The sequence below is a fragment of the Helianthus annuus genome, chromosome 12 (genome assembly GCF_002127325.2).
Source record: "Helianthus annuus cultivar XRQ/B chromosome 12, HanXRQr2.0-SUNRISE, whole genome shotgun sequence".
Classification (NCBI taxonomy): Eukaryota; Viridiplantae; Streptophyta; class Magnoliopsida; order Asterales; family Asteraceae; genus Helianthus; species Helianthus annuus.
This window is the reverse complement of record NC_035444.2, coordinates 16,993,284-17,007,610: the sequence shown is the minus strand read 5'-3', so window position 1 is coordinate 17,007,610 and position 14,327 is coordinate 16,993,284. Positions and strand designations below refer to the sequence as shown.

Below are 14,327 nucleotides of genomic sequence, written 5' to 3'. Positions count from 1 at the left end.
GCGGCATCCCTTCACCGATCAAGATTGAAACCGCAGCGGCAAAGGGGTCGGCGACGGTGTTGCCGCGCGGCAAAACCCTTTGCCGCACCACTCCAAACACACTTATGTCTAGTGGAGAAGGATATGATCGGGTGATTCTGCTCGTGACACGATGATACTCTAGTGGTTCGTCAGTGATCCAAATTTGCCGTTAAAAAAAGTTTTGTGTCACTACAAAATCTTTTTAGTACTTAATTACTTATTATTTAAAGAATACAAATAATTAATTTGCAAACAATAAACACGAATTTTCTGAATTGATGTGTATTAATGTACACAATAGAAAAAATTAGTTGACCGTTATTAATGAAAAGTTATTAAGGGGGTGTTTGGGATTCCTTTTTAACCTATAACTTATCAAAAGTCCTTCTCAAAAGTGAGAAGTTAGAATTTCTAACTTCTCAACTTCTCCTTTCTTTTAAGCTTTTAAGGCATAAAAGGACTTTTCCAAAGGCATAAAAGGACTTTTCCAAAAAAGTGTTTGGTATTCCTTCTAACTTTTTAGAAGTTAATAAGTCAAAAAGCCTCCAAAAGTCCTTTTTAAAAGGAATCCCAAACATGCACTAAATGGGGATAATAACTAGCCGGTCATTATATTCGCAAAACACGATAATGTCGTATCGATCCAAGAAATCACACAGAAACCACTACCAGAGAACGATCTGGACTCTGAAAAAAATCCCACAAAAAATATAAAAAACAAAACAAAACAATCAAATCCAATCAAATCGGAATAAACACAAACACACTTCGTCTTCTCCATCTTCTCCTCTTTCTAACAACCCAACAACAACCTTGTACTGTTCTTAACTGCTTATAAGTTCAATCACTTTTAGCAGTTTCCCATAATGTTGTCTCCACCGACAGCCTGACACCCAGGTAAGATTCTGTTCAAATTATTTAACAAAGTTCATGTGTTTTGATTTTTTCTTACTTTGATTCAAGTCAATCGGTTCGGTATTTTTTTTTTTTTTTTTTTTTTTTTGATGTTTGATAATGATTTTGCCAGACTAGACTAGACTAGACCTGTACTGTTTGAGCGAGATTTTACTGGGTACGTTTATCTGTCTGTTATGTTTTGTTTTGTTTTTATCGACTTAATCGCTATTGTTTCGACGAAAATTAAACTTAGTGTTGTTGATGTTGTTTTCAACAGCTATGTGAATGAGATTACAAGAAGTCAAACATGATGAAATTTAAAGAAATTAAGCATCTAAACTTTGAGAAAAGATGGACATTCACATTAGCCATAGGTTCAATCATATCAATCTTCCTATTTGCAGCATGTTTCAATTTGGGTACAGTATCTTCACTATACAAAATCAATTCATTTTTCCCAAAATTCGGCGATAAAACGACCGATTTTGCTGACCAAAAGACCCAATCTCCACCCCCTCCGCCTCGTCCGACTGTTCCTCGGTTTGCGTATCTGGTTTCCGGATCGAAAGGGGATTTAAACAAGCTGTGGAGGACGGTTAGAGCGTTATACCATCCGTGGAACTATTATGTTCTTCATCTTGATCTTGAATCGCCGGTTGAGGAGCGAAAGGAGCTCGCTTCACGGGTTGAAAACGATCCTGTTTTTGCCGCGGTTGGGAATGTTTATGTGGTTCCGAAAGCGAATATGGTTACATATACCGGACCCACAATGGTGTCAAACACTCTTCATGCTTGTGCTATTCTTCTTAAGAAGTTTAAGGATTGGGATTGGTTTATAAACCTCAGTGCCTCGGATTATCCTCTCGTGACTCAAGACGGTACGCTTCGGTGTTTGTTAGAAGAACATGGTTTCGTATTGGTTCGTTTACTGATTTTTTGAACTTGATTGCAGATCTTCTTTTCACATTTCGTGATTTGAAGCGCGATTTGAATTTTATCGAACACACGAGCAAGTTAGGGTGGAAAGAGTAAGCATTCACACTTTTACCATATAAAACTTATAAGCTATAACCACTGTACCCGACCCCCCGAACTTTTCGCTCAGTAGTGTTATGTATGTACGTTTCGTATAAAATTTTTAGGTATATACGTTTTCGACCCCCCGGTTTAAAAAAAAAAAAAAATTAGGTATATACTTTTAGGTCCGGTGACTTCCGACCCCCTAGTGGAAATTTTCAAGATTCGCCACTGGTTGTTGGTTAGATAGTCAGACCGGTTTTCTAAACAATGCTTATACCGAAAGTGTATATATGTGTGTATCCAGGAGCAAAAGGGCTATGCCACTGATGATTGACCCTGGACTATACCAGAACAGAAAGTCAGATATATTTTGGGTACAACCAAGACGTGCTCTGCCCACAGCATTTAAACTGTTTACAGGTAAATGCGCGTAAACGCATCCGAACACTATTTTCTACCGCGTATTTAATTATCTGATTCCTATTATTCAATATCCATATTTTCAAAACGCGCATCCAAAACCCGTTAACAAATGTTCAACTTTTGCAGGGTCGGCATGGATGATTCTATCGCGTTCATTTGTCGAATATTGCATCTGGGGTTGGGACAATCTTCCAAGAACTCTACTCATGTATTACACAAACTTTGTCTCATCACCCGAAGGTTACTTTCAAACGGTTATTTGCAATGCACCTGAATTCGTCCCGACCGTGGTTAACCACGACATGCACTTTATTGCGTGGGACACCCCTCCAAAACAACATCCGCATGTCCTTAACATAAACGACACGGACAAAATGATAGCAAGTGGGGCTGCATTTGCGCGTAAGTTTAAACAAGATAGTCTTGTTTTGGATAGAATCGACCGTGAGTTGCTACATCGTAAGAATGGTAGCTTCACCCCGGGTGGGTGGTGCAAAGGTGACCCGTCTTGCACCAAAGTTGGGAAACCGACGTGGGTCAAACCAGGCCCGGGTGCCCAACGGCTTAGTCGGCTTATAGGGAAGTTACTTCAAGCACCTAAGTTTAATGAAAGTCAATGTCGATAGATTTTATGTAGTAGAATTAGAACATACATATGGTTATATAGAGTTTTTGCTTGTGGATCAAAGGATTAACTTGATTAACCTGTAATTTGCAAGCTGAACAGTGAACATCTTGTAAGTGACATCTTCTGTTGTAGTTTAACTTTCGGTTAATTCGTCACATGTACATTATGCAGCAGGAGATGTACATTGTTTCGTTTCGAGATTATATTCAATAATAAGCTAAGCACAGGTTGCCGCCTATTCTTTCGTTATACCTAGGATGTCAATTTCTGACACGATCGGAAACCTGACATAAACATAGTCAAGGTTTTTTTGTTGTCATATCTGACCTGTTAAATAAAAAGGTCATGGTCACTATAGGCAAGCCGTAAGGCGCAAGCTTAAAGTTAAACTAGCTCGAACCTATATTGAAGATCATTCAATATAGGTACACACTTTTATTTATTTATTTTTTAGTCTATAACCAACTATTGTGTATAATATGATTAGTTACGAAAGTAACCTAAACTTATTATTAATAAAGTGATTTAGAAGGGTTTCATGCATGTGAACACACGTAGAATGGCTTCGACTCATTGGTGCGCTTGGGTGTGGCAAAACATGTGGGTGAGCTTGGGTTGGGCAAAACGGGTGGGCCAGGTAACGGGTTGAAACGGGCATTTTTATTAATGTTTTTAAACGTCTAACAAAGCCTGGCCACTAAGGTACACCCATTGGCAAAAGGCTATCCATGCCCATGATTGTAGACATATGTGGTGACCTGGCTCGTCATCAATCCAGCCTGAAGGCCCACTGTTGTAAAAGTTCTGACTCGTGCATGGCATTTTGTCATCCAACTGGCAACCTACCCTAGATAAAGTCATCGAGCAATTAGATTAGGTTATTTATTTACCTTTATATAAGAAAATCAATTAGTTATGTTTTTAACCTGAACTCTTAAAAGAAAAACGATTAAATACTTTCTAACCACAAACAAAAATATAAAAACTTGAAAAAGGATAAATTTTGATTTTTGAGTAAAAAGATAAAATCGCATAAAAGGTAAAAATCGTGAGATTGTAAATCACGAAAATGGAAAAAAAGCGTATTGAAAATTTTCTAGGAAAAAGTCAAATGGTTTAAACCCATGTATAAAAATTAATGATTAAAGAAAGCATACATAGTTCGAACTTCGAAGGCTTCTTCTCATCTTGGTCTGGCCCAATGGTTTATGATTTGTTGCTAGATTGACTTGGCCCATTTCCTTCGTAACATCTTTATGTTTTCTTCTTTTATCAAGGATCACATCAACAAATGAACATAAGCAAATATATATATTCTTAACTAAAATTGATAATATGTTCTGTGATCCTCATATTAATAAAAGAACATTTAAGTTTGGGAAAATTATAAATGTGTGTGTTGCAGGTTTGTGTTGCGTCCGGCAAGGATTTCTCCATGCGTCTTTCCCGCCAAGTGTCCATTTTTTACTGGGTTTCAGTGAAAGACCTTCAAAGACGCATCCCATGCTTGAAAGGTCGCTACAAAGACGCATGAGGTGCCTAGTTTTGAAAGAGGATGGGATCAATGGCTAGTATTGTAATTTTCCAAATAAATTGTTTCCAACAATAGACCAAATCTATGATTTTAGCCAAACTACAGGGAACCAAAATGTAAATTATTTCAAAACTGATTTAAAAAAAAAAGTATATAGTTTACTCCGTATCATCTGTTTTTATAAATAGTTTTTAGTTCCTGTTTGCGGCGAGTAGGGTTTCAATGGCAGAGGTTGTTCATGCGGATGTGCTTAAGCAGATACTAATAAGATTACACGTGGAGGATCTGATCCGTTGCAAGAGAGTTTGCAAGTCATGGCACTCTTTAATCACAAGTCCTCGTTTCATTAATCGTCATCTTAACCGTAGTTACAACAAAGATCGCTACAACAATGAACTTAGCAGTAGAAGAGTTCGTATATCGCATCGTCATTGCAGTCTTGTTGGTTCTTCCAATGGCTTGGTATGCATCATCTCTTGTATAAATAGTCGTAAAGTTTTAGTAGGCAATCCGTTGACTAGAGAGGTGAGACAACTGCGACTTCCCGGTTGGATGACCCATTCACCACCGGCGTGTTCGGGTTTTGGTTATGATTCATCTAAAGATGATTACAAATTAATTGTAGGCGCTGAGAAACGCAAGAATCGAACATGTGTTCAAGTGTTGAGTTTGAAATCAAATGTGTGGAGAGTTATTAGAGAAGTGAAGTATATATTTTGTACTAAGATTGGTATCTTATGCAATGGTGCACTTCACTGGATTGTTAGAGATGAAAGGATGAAAATGCTAATTATTGCTTATGATTTATCTAAAGAAGAATTTAAAGAAATCCCCCAACCTAAGGGTGAAGGATGTCTGTTTAGATTTTCTACGAGCCGCCTGGGAATCGTCAAAGAATGTTTGTGCATATTTGGATATGCTTGTGAAGACGACGTATGGATTATGAAAAAGTACAATGTAAAACAGTCATGGGAACTGTTGCCGCGACATCATGAGTGGAAACGTAGTATTATACACTACTTGAGCTTACCCAAGGATGAGAGTTTCTTCCATCATGACGTCGGATCATGGTTTTCTGGGAATTCGAGTCGTCTCCAGTTTTTTATTGATGCCCCTATATTTGTGGAGAGTCTTGTATCTCCCTAGCAAGAGATGGAATAGATGAAAACTGTGTGTTGAATCTTAATGGTACTTTTTATTACCCAAATATTTGCTATTCACTAGCTTCCTTTTTTTTGGTTAATAGGGAAGATCTAGTTTTAATCTGTTTTGACCCGAACTCGTTTCAAACCCAACCGCAAGTTGTACCACTCATATATAAACTCAATGAGTTCCACTTAAAACCAGTTGACGGTACTAATCTTTTATTAGAACTATGAGTTTGACCCTATCACTATTATGCTGTTAAGGTATTAATATGTATTTCTTGATATGTTGGTTCATTATTAGTATTTTATAATATAAGTCTCGTGATCCTAATGAAAGAAAAACGAAATATACATTACACATTTTGTAGATACACCAGAATGAGACTGTTGTTATTGATAGCTTTAAAATAAGAAAGTTATTGTAGATACACATTTTTTATTAATCAGAATATCATTTTTGTATTGTTTGGTGACATTGAGATCTCACTATTTTTTTTTATGTTAATAGGTTTTGATGTTGACTAACTTTATTCTTAAATGATGATCATCTTTAATTATTTTGTTCGTATTGTTTTAATTTTGGATTGAATCAGTTTGATTGTCTAACAAAACCTTGGCACTTGTTCCTTATGAGAAATAACTAACCTTTCTAAATTTTATATAAAAGTTCCACTAAAAAATAAGGCACTAAGCCACAAACTAGTGGCACACCCAAGCCAACTCACTGCACACATTAGGGTTTTTGTAAGACGCGTATAGGTTTGTACGCGGCGTAGTACATAAAATTTTGTTCGTATTGTTGTTTTAATTTTGGATTGAATCTGTTTGATTGTCTAACAAAACCTTGGCACTTGTTCCTTATGAGAAACTAGTTATTCAACCCGCCGCGTTGCGACAGAGATGATGCGAGAGTTTTGTCAGTTTTGATTCGATTTGTTACGGTATCGATACGGTATTGGCACACATTGTACCAATCGAAAGATAAAAACACAAAAAATAAAGTTGTAATACGACGAAAACGATAACCGAACCATCACAACGCGTAAACATGACCCCACTTGTTGTTAATTAGTACAAATAAAAAAGTAAACAAACTATAAAAAAAATAACTTTTTCACTTTACATAACATTTTCTTAGTTTCTTAACTTTACAATGCATAATAACTTTTTTATAGTAAATTCCGATATTTTTTTTCATCCTAGTCCTGATGTACAGGCTTATGTTTTAATTCCTAAGGGTGTAAGAAGTGGTTAGACACTTTAAATAGGTAAACTCCCAAATCACCCAATCACATAGCGCAATGTCAATTGTTTACCTAATGCGAAAAAACGTTGGCGGTGGTTAGACACTTTGAAATAGGTAAACTATTTAAAAAAAAAAGGAAAAATGTGTGATTGGTTGAGAAAAAATGGACCCGCCACACACCCTCTCTCTCCCTTTCCTTCACCTTCACCGACACCGATTCGGTGAAGGTTCGCCGTTTTCGCTCCCAAAATCGTTAAACTTGATCGGTAAACAATTGTGGCGGTGGTCACCGACGGTGCCGAAGACCTTTCCCGAGTCGACACCGTATACCCTAAAAGAAACTGATATTTTTTGTATTACCTGTAAATTCCGATATTCTTTTCATCCTAATCCTAATAACATAAAACCCAATACAATAAAGTTCAAAGGAAATTTGAGCGGGTCAATGTCACTGGTCCAATGAATAGTTAAAGATAGAAAAGGACTAAATTTTATAAAGCTTTACCACGTATATTTCAAAAGCAAAACCATAGATATTCCAAAAGCAAAACCATAGACCTAAACAAAACCATTCCTTGAAAACCATGGATCAAAAGTTTTATAGACAGACAGAGAGAGAGAGAGGAGCTGTGACAACTACACCTTTGGCAAACCTACACAACCTAAAAAGCGGCAATACATCTCTTCACTGTTGTTGAAACACTGGTTAACACAAGGCTAACCAATAGGTTTGTTTCACTTATGGGGTTCAACCTCTTCTTCTACTCGTATTGATGGCTCGAGATCTGCAAAATAGTAAACACCGTTAGTCTCGTTAAGAGGGGGGAAGGGGGTTTTCCCTCTTAACCAGGCTCCGGCGTGAGAATAAGTACTGTTCTGAGAGGAAATAAACAGTGTGTGTATAGAGTGAGTAAGGAGAGTAAAAGATCCTCAACCTGAATGATGAAGGGTCCTATTTATAGCCGGAGGGTGAAGAAGGAAAGAGCAGCTGTGCCAGCTGTGAGCGCGTGCCAGCTGTCCGACCAAGGGGAATATCCTCTTGGTCTGCTCTGTCATAGCATGTGTAGTGGTACACGTGGCGTTCTTGCATTCGCCTGCGCTGGATACCTCGTACCGGTATTGTCAGTTCTGCTCCCTGAATTGTCGCAGGCCTATGTGGCATTCTGCTAGTGGTGACACGTGTTGTCCTTTATGTCGGATAAAGCATCTTTGGTGCCAACTGTGAATCATCCAGAAGTTTCTAGAAGCTTCTGGAGTGTTTCGTTGACGTGGATGCCTTGTGTGCACAAAAGTGGTGTGGTCCCTGCCATGTAGGCAGGGAATTGGGACCATACCTCTTCAAGTCCCCCCAGTCCAGTGTGCCTTCTAGTTGAGTTGATCGTCTAGAAGGGATTCTGGACTTATGAGAGTTGTGGTTTCTGTGCATCGCGTAGAGTTTGGTACATGTAAAGTGAACCAAAATGGGCGCGTTGCATGTGGATTTTGTCTTTTGTATCGGGTGGGCTAAATGGACGCATCGCACGTGGGTTTTGGTCCTTTGAAAAAAGTGAGCCAAATGGACGCATGGCGCATGGGTTTTGGCCCTTTGAAAAAAGTGAGCCAAATAGACGCATGGCGCATGGGTTTTGGCCCTTTGAAAAAAGTGAGCCAAATGGACGCATGGCGTATGGGTTTTGGCCCTTTGAAAAAAGTGAGCCAAATGGACGCATGGCGCATGGGTTTTGGCCCTTTGAAAAAAGTGAGCAAAATGGACGCATGGCGCATAGGTTTAGCCCTTTGAAAAAAGTGAACCAAATGGACGCATGGCGCATGGGTTTTGGCCCTTTGAAAAAAGTGAGCCAAATGGACGTATGGCGCATAGGTTTTGGCCCTTTGAAAAAAGTGAGCCAAATGGACGCATGGTGCATGGGTTTTGGCCCTTTGAAAAAAGTGAGCCAAATGGACGCATGGCGCATGGGTTTTGGCCCTTTGAAAAAAGTGAGCCAAATGGACGCATGGCGCATGGGTTTTGGCCCTTTGAAAAAAGTGAGCCAAATGGACGCATGGCGCATGGGTTTTGGCCCTTTGAAAAAAGTGAGCCAAATGGACGCATGGCGCATGGGTTTTGGCCCTTTGAAAAAAGTGAGCTAAATGGACGCATGGCGCATGGGTTTTGGCCCTTTGAAAAAAGTGAGCCAAATGGACGCATGGCGCATGGGTTTTGGCTTTTGATGTTTCCTTCTGGTGGAAGTTTGGTGGTTATGGGGAAGTGTTTGGTGTGACCGTCTGACATCCCTGTCTTATCGGAGGTGAACAGTTGCTTTTTCAGTGACTTTCTATCACGTCAGCCGACCTTGTCGCCCATGCTTCCCGAAAAAAGAGACGACGTCTTCTCTCTCTTCTGACGTGTCAGTCATCTACTGGGTGCTTTTTCTGTCCCCTGCCGTTCCACTACCCATCGCATTAAATGCGATGGGTATAAATAGGAGGCGGTTACTCTTTCTCCTTTACATTTTCAAATCTCAAGTGTGATTTTCTTTCTATCTTCTCCTCTTGTTCTCCATTTCTCTATATTTTCTTGAGTTCAGATCTTCTACTTCTTTGTACTTACCATGTCTGAGAAGAATCCCACCCAAAAGAAGAGAAAACATAGAGGCAAAGCCCCTCCTGGTCCGGACCAGGCTGTTATTGGCTGGAAGGAGGAGGAGTTTCAGAATCTGGTGAGGGGGATGAACTTCCGTCCTGAGTGGGGGGCTCAGTACCCTCCTCCCGGATCTACTGCTTTGGATGCTCCTCCAGGCTATATCACCTTATATGTAGCGTTTTTCCGGGAGGGTAGTTTCCGGTTACCGATAACGAAGTTTACTGCTGCTGTGCTAAGGGGTTATGGACTTCATATTTCTCAGATAAATGCGATTGGGCTTCCACGCATTAACCATTTTGAATTTGTTTGTAGGGCTTATCGTATTGAGCCTACTTTCGAAATGTTTAACGTTTTCTACAGCGTTACATACACCAGTGGTTTTTATTCTTTTCAAGCGAGAACGGGTGTTGCTCCGGTGTGCTCTGTGCCGTTAAAGAGCCTTCATGACTGGAAACAGAAGTTCTTTTACATCCGCCGTGGTGTAATTCCAATAGAGATGCCGTACAGGCATGTGAGTCAAGGGATTCCGAAGGTGGATGTTATGCAAGACTTTGCTGCTCAGGACTGGTATAGGAAGATAACCTCTAAGGCGACTGCCATTTCTCAGCTGGATGAGATGGCTTTAGTTGGGGCCGGGATGAGTTTGTTGTGGGTGCCCAAACATCCACTGGGTCAACCTGTGTACAGCCATCAGGGTAAATGTATGTTTCTTCCTTGAGTTTATTTTTGATTTATTTTCCTTTAGGTTTAGTATATTTTGATGTGTTCCCTTATCTTGTTGCTCCTTTGCAGTTGGTTACAGCTTGATAAACGTCTTGGATCCGAAGACAGCGGGTACCATGGTTGAGGCTATTCAAGCGGATGGGAACCCGACGTGGTTAGACCAGATCCGGGGTCGTTTTTTGCATCCAACAGATGAGATCTTGAATAGATATGTCGCCGAAGTTCTAGGTGAAGATGTTTTGAATGACCCTGTCGAGCCGGGTCGCAAAGAGGTCATTGTTCTTTCAAGTGAAAGTTCTGATCAAAACTTTGAAGATCTAACCTCTCGTTGCGCGCATGCAGGTACCGCGCAGGGTGATGCTGTTGAACCCGTGCACGAGGTTGTTGGTGACGACGATGATGTAGAAGTGCCCGTTGATCCTTCTACTCAGTTGGAGTCGAGGAAAAAAGCGAGAACTGATAGGTCTGGAAGGAGAGAGGGAAAGCCTGAGGGTAAAGCTGCTGGTTCTTCTCGTAAGCGACCCTCTACTCATCCTTGTCTAGGTTATGTGGTGGTTTCTGATACGTTGTCTGGCTTAGGGGTTGGTGAAAGGAGTCAACAGTCGGATCCTGATGACAGTGCTACTCTGACTGAGCACATGAAGAAAAAAGCCCTTGAGGATCACAAACACAAGCTTGATGAGCAGTCCGCTGCTCTTCTTGCTGCTAAAAAGGCAAAACTTCACAAGGAAGCTCCCCCCGCACCTTCTGAGTCTGAGATTGACCTTGGTGTTTTTAGTGGGGGTCGTGGGAATTTGTTGGAGGAGCTTTATGCTGCATCTGCCCCTCCTACTCGTAAGTAGCTTCTAGTTGTACATTGTTGTTTTTCCTTCCTGGTTTTTTGTGTTGTTTTCTCGGAGTTGTTCTTGATTCATGTTCCATGACAGCAGTCAAGATTGGTAAGAAGCCTCGTGCGGTAGATATTTCTCAAATTACTCCACCTACTTCTCCTCCGTCGAGGACAGTTGGTTTGACCCCTCCTCGTGATGATGTTGACGTGGACACGAGGGGTGGTGAGGGGTTTACTGAAGGTGTGGTTGAAGCAGGTGTTGCTCCTGGAGGTGATGGCGGAGCTGATGGTGGAGCTGATAAGGGCAAAGGTATTGAAGTAGAGGGGGAGTCTAGTGAGACTACTCCACAACAAACTATTTATACCAAGCGTCCTCCTGGTGGAGGTGGAGCTACTTCCGGCGTTGTGCGCAGCCCGCACGTTGAGCGTTACCCTGCTGATTCCTGGGGTAACCCGGCTTGTGACAATTTGCCCCACGCCCCGCGTTGGAACCTTTCTCAGGGTTCTCAGATGGATGATGTTAACAATTGCCATGAGTTCTTTGCTATGTCTCTTCCTCCTGCTGAGAGGATGTTTCAGAAGAATCGCAATCGCTTTTCCCTTTTGGACGATCATGTTCGTGCTGGGGTTAATTTCTTTGCCACATCACAGGAAATTCTTCGCGAGTGGCGATCGATAGGGGAGGAGACCCTTGAGTTTGAGGAGTCGAAGAAGTCGTTTGCTGAAGAGAGGGAAAAAATTAATGTTGAGAAGAAAGGTTTGCAGTGGAGGGTTGCTGAAGCTGAACGGAAGCTTGAGGAGCAAAAACAGCTGAATGATCAGAGACAGAAGGATTGGGAAACCGCGTGCGCGCGTACGAACGTTGAGATGCAGTCGCAGCGTGATGCTATCGTGCGGTTATCTGGTGAAAAAACAACACTTGCTGAAGAAGCGCAGCAGGCGCGTGTTGCATCCGAAAAGAAGGAGAAGGAGTATGTCGCTCGGATTGATAAGTTAGAGGTTCTTGCTCAGCAAAAGGCAACTGAGTGTGAGGATGCACAGCGCCTTCTTGCTGAAAAGGCTGCTGAAGTTCAGGCAGCAGAACTCCTTGCGGAGGAAACGTCTGCTGACACCAGATGGTTGCTTTCCCGTGGAGTGCCCTTGGTGATTTCTTATGCTTTTTCTTATTCTTTGGTTTTTGCGGATTTATCTGATTGCTCTGTTTTATGCAGCTTGCTGACCGTATTCTGAACTCGACTGAGCTTGCCATGTACATGCTTGAATTGGGTCGAGCGGGGTATAATAGCGGACGTAAGTTTGGTTTCGCTGAAGGCAAGTCTGCGGTTATCAACAAGGAGAAAGACTACCACTTCGAATTGTATAAAGAGGATTGTGACGGTGCTTATGCTGCTAAGCGCAAGGAGTTTTCAACCCTTGAGTTTGCCGTCATCCGGGCAGCGCAGAAGTTGTCTCGGAAACCAGATGGAGTCGCTTTGTTGAAGAAGGCTTTGGGAGAAGATAGTGATGCAGCAGGGGGTGCTGGCCCCAGTCAGACTTGAACGGTGGATTCCGGCCTGTGTGCCGTGTATGGCCATGAATGGGCCTGTAATGTTGGTTGTTTAAGACAATTTAAATTTTGTTTACCTGTGGGTGTGTGTACCTGGGATTCTTGTGAATATTTTATCGCTTTTTTCTATGGTTATGCGAATTTTGTTATCGTCATAATATGTGCATGTTTAATTACTTTGATCAGGTGTCACGAATGAATGATGGCGCTGACAGGTGATGTTGTGTTACTACAACGTTTTTATTCTGTCGTTTAAGTATGTGCGCTTGTATGTGACATACGAAGTGATCGAGTTGCAGGTTATTGTGTGAGCTCAGCTGTGATCAGCCTTGGGAGCATTACAATGTTTAGTTACCTTGCTATCGATAGTTTCGTGTTTATGTGGGGACGAAGTTATGTTTTGGCGTTTTGTAGGCTTTGGTTGTGTTTCTGACCCGGCTGTTCACTTGGTTGTGACGAGCCTTGGAGGTCTACAACGTTTCCTATGGTCGAGCCATTGATGTTTTCGTGTACGCCCAAAGTAATAAATGCAGTTGTGACAAGAAATTTGCACGAAATAAAAGTAGCCAAACACTTCTTGTATTAAAGTAAATGTGTTGGTTGTACGCCCTTTACGATTACATGGTTGTGTTACATGTAGCACTTTCGGAGTTGCTGGGCATTCCAAGTTCGTGGAACCTCTTTGTCGTTGATGGTGCGTAGTTTGTAGGCTCCTTTGCTGAGTACTGCATCGACTATGTATGGGCCTTCCCATTTGGGAGCCAGTTTTCCGGGCTTTTCTGCGTTGGACGCTTCGTTGTCTCTTAGGACATAGTCTCCCGGATTGAAGGTGCAGATTCGGACTCTGGAGTTGTAATACTTTTCCAGCTTCGACTTGTACTTGGCTTCGTTGATTGCTGCCATCTCCCTCTGTTCTTCTAGGATGTTCAGGTCGATCCTCCTTTCTTCGTCGTTGTTGATTAGGTTCATGGAGAGCATTCTTGGAGATGGTAGCCCGATTTCTGCTGGGATCACTGCTTCAGACCCATAGACCAAGCTGAAAGGCGTTTCACCGTTGCTTGTTTTTGGCATTGTTCTATGGGCCCACAGTATGCTGGGTAGTTCGTCGACCCATCCTCGTCGTTTTTCACCGAGCCTTGCCTTTATGCCATCGACGATGCTTTTGTTGACTGCCTCGACTTGACCGTTCCCTTGCAGATGCGCAACCGAAGAGAAGGTGTGTTCGATGTTCAATTCTTTAAACCATCGTTCAAGATCATCTGCTGCAAAGTTTGTTCCGTTGTTAGTGATGATTCTGAGGCGTAAGCCGAACCGGCATATGATTTGTTCCCATATGAATCGTTTGACGACTGCCGATGTGGTTGATGCGAGTGCCTTTGCTTCTACCCACTTGGTGAAGTAGTCAACCGCGACTATTATGAACTTGACTGCCCCCGGAGCTTCTGGGAAAGGGCCTACCATGTCTATGCCCCATTGTTGAAAAGGCCATGCGGTTGTTACGGGCACTAGTTCATTCTTGGGGCGCATGGTCTTTGGCGCGTGCCTCTTACAGCCACTGCACTTTCTCAATTCTTTCACAGCATCGAGATGCATCCCGGGCCAGTAGTATCCGGCATTCATCACTTTTGCCACTACCATTCGAGGCCCGGCATGGATACCACAGATTCCTTCATGCACTTCCCGTATCAG

General features: G+C 41.8%; 2 protein-coding genes across 3 annotated transcripts; both read left to right on the top strand.

Annotated features, from left to right (window-relative positions):
- The first annotated feature begins 593 nt into the window (after positions 1-593).
- LOC110894249 (beta-glucuronosyltransferase GlcAT14B) lies at positions 594-3,225 on the top strand. Of its 2 annotated transcripts, XM_022141442.2 has the most exons (6): positions 594-918; positions 1,049-1,093; positions 1,196-1,796; positions 1,871-1,946; positions 2,243-2,358; positions 2,488-3,225. In XM_022141442.2, exons 3-6 carry the CDS (start codon positions 1,226-1,228, stop codon positions 2,985-2,987), a joined length of 1,263 nt encoding a protein of 420 aa, XP_021997134.1. In that variant the 5' UTR covers positions 594-918; positions 1,049-1,093; positions 1,196-1,225; the 3' UTR covers positions 2,988-3,225. The 2 variants fall into 2 exon arrangements, with proteins under 2 accessions (XP_021997134.1, XP_021997136.1); XM_022141444.2 differs by lacking the exon at positions 1,049-1,093 and having other exon boundaries at positions 612-918.
- A 1,330-nt stretch (positions 3,226-4,555) lies between these two features.
- On the top strand, positions 4,556-5,759 carry LOC110892509 (F-box/kelch-repeat protein At3g23880). Its single transcript, XM_022139668.2, has one exon. The coding sequence runs from the start codon at positions 4,746-4,748 to the stop codon at positions 5,667-5,669; it is 924 nt and encodes a 307-aa protein (XP_021995360.1). The 5' UTR covers positions 4,556-4,745; the 3' UTR covers positions 5,670-5,759.
- The last annotated feature ends 8,568 nt before the right edge of the window (positions 5,760-14,327 follow it).

Excerpts from the sequence above, each read along its gene's own strand:
- LOC110894249 (XM_022141442.2), top strand. The coding sequence starts at position 1,226 with ATGATGAAATTTAAAGAAATTAAGCATCTAAACTTTGAGAAAAGATGG. Across the intron at positions 1,797-1,870 it reads TCCTCTCGTGACTCAAGACG|ATCTTCTTTTCACATTTCGT; the intron begins GTACGCTTCGGT and ends ACTTGATTGCAG. Across the intron at positions 2,359-2,487 it reads AGCATTTAAACTGTTTACAG|GGTCGGCATGGATGATTCTA; the intron begins GTAAATGCGCGT and ends CAACTTTTGCAG.
- LOC110892509 (XM_022139668.2), top strand. The coding sequence starts at position 4,746 with ATGGCAGAGGTTGTTCATGCGGATGTGCTTAAGCAGATACTAATAAGA.